At 36.9% G+C, this 14,919-nt stretch overlaps 1 protein-coding gene across 1 annotated transcript in view; it reads left to right on the forward strand.

The window, feature by feature from the left end:
- LOC125666313 (receptor-type tyrosine-protein phosphatase alpha-like) overlaps positions 1-11,454 on the forward strand; it is a 50,261-nt gene extending 38,807 nt beyond the window's left edge. The window contains exons 14-16 of the mRNA XM_056152444.1: positions 2,260-2,414; positions 9,394-9,529; positions 11,147-11,454. Coding sequence (XP_056008419.1) covers positions 2,260-2,414; positions 9,394-9,529; positions 11,147-11,197 — 342 coding nt within the window. The 3' untranslated portion in view covers positions 11,198-11,454. The remainder of the gene's footprint in view (positions 1-2,259; positions 2,415-9,393; positions 9,530-11,146) is intronic.
- The last annotated feature ends 3,465 nt before the right edge of the window (positions 11,455-14,919 follow it).

The following is a 14,919-nucleotide window of genomic DNA, read 5'->3' on the forward strand; positions in this document are numbered from 1 at the left end:
TTCCCAATTTTGAGACTAAAAATTCCCAATTCACTTGCCGAAAAATAGACCACTGAAATCGTAATTTTCTTAGTCTGAAACGTATGAGTTAACTAAAATGTTCCCTTCCGGTATTAAATCGAAAGTACAGATCATGGCAGTGTGTTTTGTACGATGATTCCTTATGTTTCACAACAACAAATATTACCGTAAAGAAGTTTGTAAAGAAATGAACACTTCTTGTTTTGTTGTATTTTTTCTTTTCTTTTAGCTGAAATCATTTGCCTATACATTGGTAGAAAATTCCCAATTTGTTCGATTTTGACGCTATTTTTCCCAATTGAATTGGTACCGGTACCAGTGGGTAGAGAAAAAAAATCGCTGCTACGTTTCGACTTCCAGTTCCATTTATATAAAAAAACCATACAAAAACGGCAACATGTTCCAATTAAAATGGAACAGTAATGCAGTCCACAGTAAACCTTTAAAACGAAAATCCAATGACCAGGAGGCTCAAAGTCTTTCATGTTTTAATATAAAAATACTACTACTTTTTTTCGGTCTGGTAAAATGTGATTCGGTTCGGTAATGTTCCTGTGTTTACCAGACTGAATGTCCTGTAAAACATTTCAACATTTCGCGATCACTGAAAGCTCAAGTGAGCTTTTCTGATCACCCGTATTCCACCGTCCGTCCGTCTGTAAACTTTTCACATTTTCAACTTCTTCTCAACAACCACTGGACCAATTTCAACCAAAGTTGGCACAAAACATCCTTAGGTAAAGGGAATTCTAAATTGTTAAAATAAAGGGCCAGGCCACCTTCTAAGGGGAGATAATCAAGAAAAGGTAAAAATAGGGTAGGGTCATTAAAAAATCTTCTTCTCAAGAACCACTGGGCCAGAAAAGATGAAATTTATAGATAAGCTTTATTAGGTAGTGCAGATTCTAAATTGTTAAAATCATGGCCCCTGGGGGTCGGATGGAGCCACAATAGGGGATCAAAGTTTTACATACAAATATATAGGGAAAATCTTTAAAAATCTTCTTCTCAGGAACCACTGAGCCAGAAAAGCTGAGATTTATATGAAAGCTTCCTTATATAATGCAGATTCTAAATTGTTAAAATCATGGCCCCCGGGGGTCGGATGGGGCCACAATAGGGGATCAAAGTTTTACATACAAATATATAGGAAAAATCTTCTTCCCAAGAACCACTAAGCCAGAAAAGCTGAGATTTATATGAAAGCTTCCTGATATAGTACAGATTCTAAATTGTTAAAATTATGGCCCCCAGGGGTCGGATGGGGCCACAATAGGGGGTCAAAGTTTTACATACAAATATAGAGGAAAAATCTTCTTCCCAAGAACCACTGAGCCAGAAAAGCCGAGATTTATATGAAAGCTTCCTGATATAGTACAGATTCTAAATTGTTAAAATCATGGCCCCCGGGGATCGGATGGGGCCACAATAGCGGGTCGAAGTTTGTTGTTGTTTTTTTTTTTTTTTTTGTTTTTTTGATATAGTGCAGATTCAAGTTTGTTAAAATCATGGACCCCGGGGATTGGATGGGGCCTCAAGGGGGGGGGGGGGGGGGGCATCAAAGTTTTACATACAAATTTATAGGAAAAATCTTTTTAAATCTTCTTCTCAAGAACTACTGAGCCAGAAAAGCTGAGGTTTATATAAAAGCTTCCTGATATAGTGCAGATTATAAATTGTTAAGATCATGGCCCCCGGGGGGTTGGATGCCCAGGGGCACAATAGGGGGTCAAAGTTTTACATACAAATATATAGGAAAAATCTTTAAAAATCTTCTTCCCAGAACCACTAAGCCAGAAAAACTGAGATTTATATGAAAGCTTTCTGATATAGTGCAGATTCAAGTTTGTTAAAATCATGCCCCTCTGGGGTAGGATGGGGCCACAATAGGGGATCAAAGTTTTACATACAAATATATAGGGAAAATCTTCTTCTCAAGAACCATTGGGCCAAAGAAGTTCACATTTACATGAAAGCTTTCTGACATAGTGTAGATTCAAGTTTGCAAAAACCATGGCCTCCTGGGGTAGGTTTGGGGCCATAATAGGGACTACGGTTTTACATGCAAATAGATATGGAAAATCTTCTAATATGGGCCAAGGTTACTCAGGTGAGCGATGTGGCCCATGGGCCTCTTGTTATTTAATCGTTTACTTACAGAGGTCAGAGGTTCATCGTGTACACGTGTATGAGATCCTATCTTGTGATTTTTATTGTTATTTTATCGTTTACTTGCAGAGGTCAGAGGTTCATCGTGTACATGTGTATGAGATTCTATCTTGGAGCACTAAGAACATAATACCACGTGACACAAAGCTTGCCACAACAGTGATTAAGGAAGCTCGTCAGACACGAGAGGAAGAGGGAGGAGGACCTATAACAGTCATGTCATAGTTAGTAAATAGTTATGTCATAGTTAGTATATAGTTATATCATAGTTAGTAAATAGTAGTCATAGTTAATAAATAGTTATGTCATAGTTAGTAAATAGTTATGTCATAGTTAATAAATAGCTATGTTATAGTTAGTAAATGATTATGTCATAGTTAATAAATAGCTATGTTATAGTTAGTAAAGAGTTATGTTATAGCTAGTAAATAGTTATGTCATAGTTAATAAATAGCTATGTTATAGTTAGTAAATAATTATGTCATAGTTAGTAAATAATTATGTCATAGTTAGTAAAGAGTTATGTTATAGCAAGTAAATAGTTATGTCATAGTTAGTATATATAAATTTATCGTAGTATATTTATATGTTATATTTAGTAAATTGCTACATGTTGGTTGGTTGTGTCTTGTTTAACATCCCGCTCGAGAATTTTCACTCACATGGGACGTCGCCATTGCCAGTGAAAGGCTTTGAAGTTTAGGCCTATGCTTTACGCTTATGGCCTTTGAGCTGGGAGGGATCTTTATCGTGTTGGAATGAGACCTTGTTTTTGCAGTCTCATCTGAAGGACCACCCCCATTTAATTGCCTCTTACGATAAACAAGATATACTATTAAGGACTTATTTTAACCTGGATCCCTACAAGTCTATAAATGCATGAATGTCATAGTTTATGTATAGATAAAAGGCGAAAATATCGAACAGTGATCAATATCCAAAAAAAAAAAAAAAAAAGAGTTGGGCAAACACGGACCCCTGGATATACAGTCCCTGAAACGTTCTTCTTTCCCACTTGAACGGTGAGCGAACGGTGAACGCAATTTTGTGAACGCAAAATGGTTTATTCATTTGGTATATTTCGGATTTTTCCCTTGGATTGTACTTACTTTATAATTAGGTAGAGGATATATATATATGAATACATCTGTTTGTTCATTTTTGTGCAAATACTGGATGTATACTTTTCATGAAAATGATCGTAAATTTCACATCAATGCACGTAACAATGATGGACAAACAAAAGAAAGGTATTGCATATTCTGTACAGATACAATACGTGAAAACTAGAAACGTATATTCTGTACAGATACAATACGTGAAAACTAGAAACGTATATTCTGTACAGATACAATACGTGAAAACTAGAAACGTATATTCTGTACAGATACAATACGTGAAAACTAGAAACGTATATTCTGTACAGATACAATACGTGAAAACTAGAAACGTATATTCTGTACAGATACAATACGTGAAAACTAGAAACGTATATTCTGTACAGATACAATACGTGAAAACTAGAAACGTATATTCAGTACAGATACAATACGTGAAAACTAGAAACGTATATTCTGTACAGATACAATACGTGAAAACTAGAAACGTATATTCTGTACAGATACAATACGTGAAAACTAGAAACGCATATTCTGTACAGATACAATACGTGAAAACTAGAAACGTATATTCTGTACAGATACAATACGTGAAAACTAGAAACGTATATTTTTATATTCTGTACAAAAGAAAGGTATTGCATATTCTGTACAGATACAATACGTGAAAACTAGAAACGTATATTCTGTACAGATACAATACGTGAAAACTAGAAACGTATATTCTGTACAGATACAATACGTGAAAACTAGAAACGTATATTCTGTACAGATACAATACGTGAAAACTAGAAACGTATATTCTGTACAGATACAATACGTGAAAACTAGAAACGTATATTCTGTACAGATACAATACGTGAAAACTAGAAACGTATATTCTGTACAGATACAATACGTGAAAACTAGAAACGTATATTCTGTACAGATACAATACGTGAAAACTAGAAACGTATATTCTGTACAGATACAATACGTGAAAACTAGAAACGCATATTCTGTACAGATACAATACGTGAAAACTAGAAACGCATATTCTGTACAGATACAATACGTGAAAACTAGAAACGCATATTCTGTACAGATACAATACGTGAAAACTAGAAACGCATATTCTGTACAGATACAATACGTGAAAACTAGAAACGCATATTCTGTACAGATACAATACGTGAAAACTAGAAACGTATATTCTGTACAGATACAATACGTGAAAACTAGAAACGTATATTCTGTACAGATACAATACGTGAAAACTAGAAACGTATATTTTTATATTCTGTACAGATACAATACGTGAAAACTAGAAACGTATATTTTTTGATATTTAGAATTCTTGATGTTTTCATAAATCATGAATGTCGGTGCTTTATCTCGGTATGCTACATGTAATTATAGATTTTGACTTAAGATGCATAGTATTATATTTCTTAATACAAGAGTATATTAATGATGCATGTGAATTAAAGATAGTCTAGTAATTAGTGCCAAGAATTTACAGATGCACATAAATGACTTCAAAATTTACGAGCGTGGTCGTTTGGATTACACACTGAATTAAAAAAACATCCCCGACAGGAGTGGAGATAAATACACTGAACAATGAGCACGGGTAGAACAGGTACATCATGTACCTCGTGTTGACATCTGAACGCTTCTAAATAGTATAAAAGAATTCCCATGCAGATTTTGCGTAATTCACTTTACTGTAAATATAGGTACTGAGTATATCGAACTGAGGAAATAATATCCCAGAATTAATTTACGTACGTACAAAATAAATAGTGTGACCATGAATTTACATTTAAATTGTGCAATATTTGTATATTTCTGATGCGGATAAAACTGTTTATTGCATTGAACTATACGTATTATCATATGTGGGGCAGAAATATACGAGAAATATTTCCTCTTTATATTGGAGACAAATGTTCAAAACTTAAATTTGGGGAAAGGAGTAAATATATTTATTGACAATGTCTCTCATAAAGATAGGCGTAAAACAATCAGAAATATTTGTCAAATCAATTTGACATTTGAGCACGAATGTGCATTGAAACATACAGTGTAGCATTGTGGGTTTTTTTTAAGTAAGAGAGAGAGGGGGGGGGGGGGGTAAGAAAAATGATAAACTTATATAGAATTCTTGTCAAGTGAGATAAAATAAAATATTATAAATTGTGCTTTTTTCCATACTTCAAAATATTAAAATGATAATTCGGGTGGGGGCAAGGTATTTATTAACTGAAACTGCCTCATTTTTGTACACGTACCAGCGCACGATGCTTGTTCTTTGCTATATGCACATGTATAAGGGTTAAATTCATAACTGAAGGTTCTTGCATTTTTCTCTCATTCAGAACTTCTCCCACTTTTTACCCAAACAATACTTGTGTTTTGTAATGATAATAACAATGATTTATTCTATTCTTTGATATTGATGAGTGATTTGCAGTTTTCCTTGAATTTTGGCAGTTGATACTCCTGATATTTGTACTTTATAAATCAATTTTCTGATATAATAAGAAGTTTACTTTCACTCTTATGTACAAGTTCCTTTTTCGTTTTTGCCTTGCTATGAAAATCGATCCTTTGACTTTATAGTGTTCTGAATGACGGTGAACGCTTTGTGAACGGTGAACGCACGGTGAGCGAACAGAAAAATGGTAAAGTAGAACGTTTCAGGGACTGTACCAGAGCTGGGATCAGGTGTCTAGGACTGTACCAGAGCTGGGATCAGGTGTCTAGGACTGTACCAGAGCTGGGATCAGGTGTCTAGGAGGAGTAAGCATCCCCTGCAGAGATGTCATAAGTAGCAAATAGACACATGACTTTCTCTTCTGATGCCGGCGCACGGTGAAGGAATATTTAATACGTATTCTGCCGGCGCACGGTGAAGGAATATTCAATACATATTCTAAACGTCTTGGTGACTTTCTTCTGATGCCGGCCCACGGTGAAGGAATATTTAATACGTATTCTGCCAGCGCACGGTGAAGGAATATTCAATACATATTCTAAACGTCTTGGTGACTTTCTCTTCTGATGCCAGCCCACGGTGAAGGAATATTTAATACGTATTCTGCCAGCGCACATTGAAGGAATATTCAATACGTATTTTAAACGTCTTGGTGACTTTCTCTTCTGATGCCAGCCCACGGTGAAGGAATATTCAATATGTATTCTGCCAGCGCACGGTGAAGGAATATTCAATACGTATTTTAAACGTCTTAGGTTTGACGCAGCGTTGGAGGTGAGAATCAAACCAAGAACTTCTGATCAGAAATTAAGCAAGCATCTTAACCACGGAGGTTACTGTGACCGGTACAATATGTAAAAGCAAAACAGTTAATCTTGACATGTGCACCATTTATACCTTCAGTTGCTTACAGTCATGTTGAGGTGTGCTCAGTACGGAATAAAAGCCTTGTTGAAAATTCTATGATTCCGGAATGACATTTGTTATTAGCTCACCTGAACCAAAGGTTCAAGTGAGCTATTCTGATCACATTTTGTCCGGTGTCCGTCTGTCTGTCTGTCCGTAAACTTTTCACATTTTCGACTTCTTCTCCAGAACCACTGGGCCAATTTCAACCTAACTTGGCCAAAAGCATCCTTGGGTGAAGGGCTTTCAAGTTTGTTCAAATGAAGGGCCATGTCCCTTTCAAAGGGGAGATAATCACAAAAATGCAAAAATAGGGTGGGGTCATTTGAAAATCTTCTTCTCAAGAACCACTGGGCCAGAAGAGCTGAAATTTACCTGAAAGCTTCCTGACATATTGCAGATTCAAGTTTGTTCAAATCATGGCCCCCCGGTGGTAGGATGGGGCCACAAGGGGGATCAAAGTTTTACATACAAATATATAGGGAAAAACTTTTAAAATCTTCTTCTCAAGAACCACTAAGCCAGAAAAGCTGAGATTTACATGAAAGCTTCCTGACATAATGCAGATTCAAGTTTGTTCAAATCATGGGGCCCTGGGGTTGGATGGGGCCACAATAGGGGATCAAAGTTTTACATACAAATATATAGGAAAAATCTTCTTCTCAAGAACCACTGAGCCAGAAAAGCTGATTTTTACATGAAAACTTTCTGACAGTGCAGATTCAAGTTTGTTCAAATCATGGCCCCCGGGGATAAGATGGGGCCCCAAGGGGGGATCAAAGTTTTACACACAAATATATAGGGACAATCTTTAAAAATCTTCTTCTCAAGAATAGCAAAGCTGTGATTAATCATATTTATATGGAAGCATCTTCAGGTAGTGTAAATTCAAGTTTGTTCAAGTCATGCCCCCGGGGGTAGGGAGGGGCCACAATAGGGGTTCAAAGTTTGACATAGCTGCAGAACTGTAGCTCTCTGAAAAAATATTTTGACATAACAGAGAGCTACAGTTCCACCCCTATTAAAAACCTTCGATTTACGGCGCACAAAAAGCTGCGCACGGTTGAGGCCTGATATCGTTGTGTTCTTGAGTTGCTGTCTCATAAATTTAATATCAAAAAATTCTTAACATATTTTCCTACTATACTTGTGTCTAAACATACCTTCAAATATTCATTAAAGCCCCATGCGACCTGAAAACTCCCAGCTTCAAATGATTTCGTTTGTTGACGTAGCCATATTAGGTAGCCGGTCAATTCGTACCCTGTTGTTGTTGGTATCTATTCATAAAATTCGTTATATGTTATGTATTCGCTCTCCATTTATTATCAATACGAATGATTTATAGAAATAAGAAAAATAAAGTTTTTCTAAAGGTAAAATAAGCTCTTGATTCATGAAAATGCTACTAAAGTCCTTAACACTCATGTTGCAAGGATGGAGACCGGACCAGACTAATGAAAGACGCATTACCGTGAGTTTAGCTATTTGAATAATTATTATTTAAAGGCACTGGGATGATATATTATTTAAAATATTTAGCTGAAATATTTGTGGGTATATTAGTTCACATTTAGACGTTATTGTGCAAGTATGGGAATTAACCAGGTTCGAATTGACCGGCTACCTAACATGGCTACGTCAACAAACGAAATCATTTGAAGCTGGGAGTTTTCAGGTCGTATGGGGCTTTAATGAATATTTGAAGGTATGTTTAGACACAAGTATAGTAGGAAAATATGTTAAGAATTTTTTGATATTAAATTTATGAGACAGCAACTCAAGAATACAACGATATCAGGCCTCAACCGTGCGCAGCTTTTTGTGCGCCGTAAATCGAAGGTTTTTAATAGGGGTGGAACTGTAGCTCTCTGTTATGTCAAAATATTTTTTCAGAGAGCTACAGTTCTGCAGCTAAGTTTGACATTGAAATATTTTAAAAAAATATATATATGTTCAAAAATCTTCATCTCAAGAAGAGCATAGTAATGATTAGTAATTTTAATGTAAAAGCATTATCAGGTAGTGCAGATTAAAATTTGTGGAATTCATGGTCCCCTGGTGAAGGTTGGGGCCACATAGATCGATTTTTTTTTTTGATTTTTTTTTTTTTTTTTTTATACATGGGAATATATAAGGAAGAGTGTTTAAGAAATTTTACATGGGAATATATAGGGAAAAATGTAGATAAATTTTCAATTTTTTCTGCTCTTGTTAATTTTGCATCCAAATAAATCTAGTGATATAATTTCATTTTTGTCTTCATTTATAAATTAAGAAGAAGAAAACTCGCCGTCGATTCCTTTTGAACAACTTGGTGAATATCATTAATCTTGGCACCAAAAACCTTTGACTGAAGGGCATTCAATTGTTATAATTACACACTTAATGCACATATTTACAACGTGTATGACCCCCTATTGATTTTCTGGTCACACCTGCCATGTTGGGTTTAAAACATAAACGCTCTTTTCTCAGGTGAGCGATGTGGCCCATGGGCCTCTTGTTTTTGTTATCCAATGCTTTCATCTAAATATATCTGATCGGAACTTTTGTCTAGCAATAGCACACATTTAATTCCTCGATAGAATTAGTCAAAAGTAGTTTTAGTTGTATAAGTGTCTGAATTCAAAATTAAAAAGTTAGTTTGCTACATTACGATAAGATAACATTAATAAATGCATGTGGAATATTTTGTAGTGATGGCGCTTCCGGCTGTGGGGTATTTATAGCTCTGTATAACGCCATGGAACAACTGAGTATGGACGGAGCTGTGGACCTGTTCAGTATCGTGCACGACATTCACATCAGGCTTCCACGGATGATGTCTACCATGGTATGACAACACTCCCACACGCGACTAATTCTATGGAGGTCTCGAGCTGACATGTTGACAGCTTTACTGAAACTGGGCATGCCCAGAGATATAAACAGAAATTCTGACATAATATGCCCCCTTTGAAAAAGAGGGGGCACATTGTTTTGCAACTGTCGGTCGGTCGGTCTGTAGACCACATGTCCACTCAATATCTTCAGAACCATTCACTTGATGATAATGATATTTCATATGTGGGTTGGTTATGAGTGGAAGATGATCATTGTTTTTTAGGTCCAAAGGTCAAGGGTCAATCTACTCTGGACATAGGAATATAATGTCCTCTCAATATCTCAAGAACCCTTTGCTTGAAAGACATCAAACTTGGCACACTGGTAAATCCTAAGGAGTAGATGACCCCTATTGATTTTGAGGTCCAAAGGTCAAGGGTCAAACTGGGCATAGGAATATACTGACCATTCAATGTCTAGAGAACCCTTTGCTTGACAGACATCAAACTTGGTACACTAGTACATCTTTAGGAGAAGATGACCCCTATTGATTTTGAGGTCACATGGTCAAAGGTCAAGGGTCACACTGGACATAGGAATATATTGTCCGTTCAATATCTTGAGAACCCTTTGCCTGACAGACATCAAACTTGTTACCCTGGTACGTCTTCAGGAGAAGTTGACCCCTATTGATTTTGAGGTCACATGGTGAAAGGTCAAGGGTCACACTGAACATAGGAATATATTGTCCATTCAATATCTTGAGAACCCTTTTCTTGACAGACATCAAACTTGTTACACTGGTACGTCTTCAGGAGAAGATGACCCCTAATGATTTTGAGGTCACATGAGCAAGGGTCAAACTGGACATAGGAATATACTGTCCGTTCAATATCTTCAGAACCCTTTGCTTGACAGACATCAAACTTGGTACACTGGTACATCTTCAGGAGAAGATGAACCCTATTGATTTTGAGGTCACATGGTTAAAGGTCAAGGGTCAACCTGGACATTGGAATATACTGTCTGCTCGATATCTTCAGAACCCTTTGCTTGACAGACATCAAACTTTAAATAGTACACTGGTGTATATTCAGGAGAAGATGATTCCTATTGATTTTGAGGTCACATGGTCAAGGGTCAAACTGGACATAGTAATATACTGTCCACTCAATATCATGATAACCCTTTTACTTGACAGACATCAAACTTAGTACACTGGTACATCTTCAGGAGAGGATGACCCATATTGATTTTGAGGTCAATAGTTGAACTGGACATAGTAATATATTGTCTCCTATATTTTAAAAATTATTTGCTTGATTGACATGTACCAAACTTGGTACACTGGTACAGCATAAGGAGTAGATGACCCCTATTGAATTTTAGGTCACATGGTCAATTCTTTCTTGACATAGGAAGATATTGTCTGCTCAATATTTTGAATTGATGATAATACTATCAATTAAATGAGGTGTATGTATAACCCTTTTCAATTTTGCACCATGGGGGGCATATGTGTTTTACAAACATCTCTTGTTACACATGCTTTGAAATAGAAGTGATGAACTGCCTTTCTACATCCTTTTAGAAAGTTAAACTTGTCTTTTGTTTTATTATTTTCCAGGATGAGTACGAGTTTTGTTACCAAGCGATTGCAGAACTGTATACCCAGTAATACCCCACAATGAACAGTCGATGATATAACCGAGTCTGATACCCCACAATGAACAGTCAATGATATAACCGAGTCTGATATTCCACAATGAACAGTCGATGATGTAACTGAGCTTGTATAATGCCCCACAATGAACTGTCAATGTTTTAACTGGGTTTGTGTAATGTACATATCTTGGTGTTTTTATAGTTTAATTAGTGTACATCAAAACACTGACAGGATGGTTGTCGTACATCATTAAACAGATATCAGCAAGATGTTCAATTTGATGATTTTGATACTATTGAGGATTTCATTAGGGTGCAGATCCTAAAAAATTTCAAAGGTACGGGGAGGCTGTTGTGGTTGTAACCAAAGATTGTGCATTTCCTTCTAAAAAATAGGGTGGAATGAAGACTCCAAAATGGCGGAAATGGCCATTTTTTGCAAATGTTCAACAAAGGGGCGGTTGCAGGCCCCTATAACCCCCTCTACATCCGTCACAATTTCATGAAATCGCTTTGGTGATCTGAAATGTGTTTACAAATTTCCATAAAGAATTTCCTCATCACTTTGAAATGTATTTACATTTTTCAAATGTTAAGCGTCACGGGGGGATAATATGTCCTCCGTACCCCTTTCTTGCCATAAGAGGCAACTGAATGAGGCGCTTCGGATGAGACCGCTAAAACCGAGGCCCTTTGTCACAGCAGTTGTGGCATGATAGAGATCCCTCCCTGCTCAATGGCCATAAGCGCAGATCATAGACCTAAATTTTGCCGCCTTTCACCAGCAATGATGACATCTCCATATGAGTGAAATATTCTTGAGAGGGACGTTAAACAATACAACATCGCTCATACAATCAAATGTTAAGCTTTTCAAATTCAAACTTGAACTAGTGATCTGGAGACATGGTGGCTGTGGAGAGGCCTAATGACACTAAGATTGAATCTGACCACAGTGGAAAGACTAATGACACTAAGATTGAATCTGACCACATAGTGGAGAGGCCTAATGATACCAAGATTGAATCTGACCACAAAGTGGAGAGGTCTAATGATACCAAGATTGAAACTGACCACACGGTGGAGAGGCTTAATGACACTAACATTGAAATTGACCACAAAGTGGAGAGGCCTTGTGACACTTAACATTGAAATTGACCACAAAGTGGAGAGGCCTAATGACACTAACATTGAAATTGACCACAAAGGGGATAGGCCTAATGACACTAAGATTGAATCTGACCACATAGTGGAGAAACTAATGGCACTAAAATTGAATCTGACCACAGTGGAGAGACCTAATGATACTAAGATTGAAACTGACCACAAAGTGGAGAGGCCTAATGATACATTTTGTTGGTGGTGTCATTGTTGTCTACATAATTTTTGTTCGTCTATTCCTCCAGAGAGAGATAGAGGGGGATGTGTTCGAAAAAAAATCATTTTGTCTTTTGTTGTAGGGTCATTCTAGCTGCTGATCATGGGGTTGTTAGGTCTTGTGCATCGCATATTTGTTATTGACCTCATATTAAATTAAGCCTGTTAGCCACCGTTTGGACACTCGTGAAAACCTTGAGAAACATCCATCCTTCCTCTCTATTTTTCAATGTATGTTTGTTTAACTCTCTCTCTCTCTCTCTCTCTCTCTCTCTCTCTCTCTCCAAATAAGTAAATGAACAACCAAGCAAGCAAACAAAGAAATGAAATCTATGTGCTTAGTCCCATATAACCTTCATACAAAATTTCAGCTTAATCGGTTCACAAACACCAGAGTGACGGTCGGAAATAGTTCCCTATAAGGCTTTGGGCTCGCGATCAAGAGATTTTATGTTACGTGAAGCACGTGCCAGGGACACGTGTAACCCACGTAGCGGCTCACAAACACCAGAGTTGCTGAAAAATGTGCACAGCTCGCGGCGCTTTAAGCTCTTTCCAGAATTCTCATTTTTAGGGAGGGATGTCAGAGGGTCACTTGTAATCTACATACAAAATTTTAGCCCAATAGGTGAACAAACACCAAAGATATGAGTGAGGACAGACATCACATGGAACCTATGTACCCCCATATAAGAGGGGTACAATAAAAAAAACTTCTGTTTAATCTATCCTAAAAACGTCAATAGAATATTGGCGGACGACGATTTAGGACAGACGGCGATTTGGAATATTTAGCTTTGTGTGCATTTTTTTAAAAAATTATTCAATTTTATATTTATTCACTTTTTATTTGGTTTGATTTGAAAACCTTTATTCCTAGATATTCTATTTTAATCTGTTTTCAGTAGAGAAAAAGAGACAAATCAAATCAAAGCTGACTGCTCCTACACCTTATAGAGCTTGTTCTGTACAATTATATTATCATTGCTGACGTATTATAAAAGTATTACCAGAATGAAAACTTGCTACCGTAACTGAAAACCGTAACCCAAACTATGCTGAGCTCAGAAGCTTACATTTGTCTACATCCCTAGCTACGCCACTGCGATATACACCCACCCTCCAATATACACGCACCCACCCTCCAATATGCACACACCCTGCAATATACATATACCCTCCAATATGCACACACCCCACAATATACACCCACCCTCCAATATGTATACACCCTCCAATATAACAAACCCTCCAATATATACGCACCCTCCAATAGACACCCACCCTCCAATATAACACACCCTCCGATATACAAACATCCTCCAATATGCACGCACCCTTCAATATATACACACCCTCCAATATACACCCACTCCTTCAGTATACACCCACCCTCCAATATACACACACCCTCTGATATACAAACATCCTCCAATATACTAGCTGCAGAACTGTAGCTCTCCGAAAAAAAAATATAAGTTGACAGACCGGAGAGCTACAGTGTCACTCATAGTAAAACCTGTATATTTATTGCGCACGAAAAGCTGCACTCGCTTCTAGGTTTATTTCTCCAACTTCTCACACAATCTACCCAAAAGCACGAAATGAAAAATTCCTCAGACATTTATCAACTACTCTCGTCCCTTTACAAACCTTACAAATGTTTTAAATGGCTCTGATCAGTCTCGGAAAGTCATACGTTATAAATTTTCGCCTATCGACAACTATGTTTACTTGTAAGCGAGATCTCGAAAACATCGGTTTTTGCGGTCTCATCCGAAGGACCGCCCTATTTAGTCGCCTCTTACGACAAGCAAGGAGTACTGAGGCCTATTCTAACCCGGATGAGCGCGTCGTTATCATTAATAAGCAAAATAATCCTAAATCTAAAAAAGTGCACCCCATTACTGCCTTACTCCGTGAATTGGAAGGGGTGTGATTTTAGATCGGTAAAGTTGGCTACTAGTAACCAGCTACTAGTAACTGGCTACTTAAAAAGAGAAAAGTTGGCTACTAGTAGCCAGCTACTTGAACCAGGAAAAGTTAGCTACTAGTAGCCAGTTACTAGTAGCCAGCTACTAAAAGTAAGAAACGTTAGCTACTCGTAGCCAGCTACTACAAAATATATAAGTTATAATTACTGATAGCTCGCTACCAGATAAAGGTTAATGAGTTTGAAAATTATTATCTATCAGATTTATTTCTAAAGAGGACGAGGAGTCCTATGAAATTTCATGCTCAATTATCCCCAATTACATAACGTTGCAATGTAAAATACGAATAAACTTTTTCAACTGAGTGTTTACTTTAAAAGTTATACGGATTGAATTCAGACCTTCAATCATTTGATATACCATC

This window comes from Ostrea edulis, chromosome 10 (genome assembly GCF_947568905.1).
Source record: "Ostrea edulis chromosome 10, xbOstEdul1.1, whole genome shotgun sequence".
Lineage (NCBI taxonomy): Eukaryota > Metazoa > Mollusca > Bivalvia > Ostreida > Ostreidae > Ostrea > Ostrea edulis.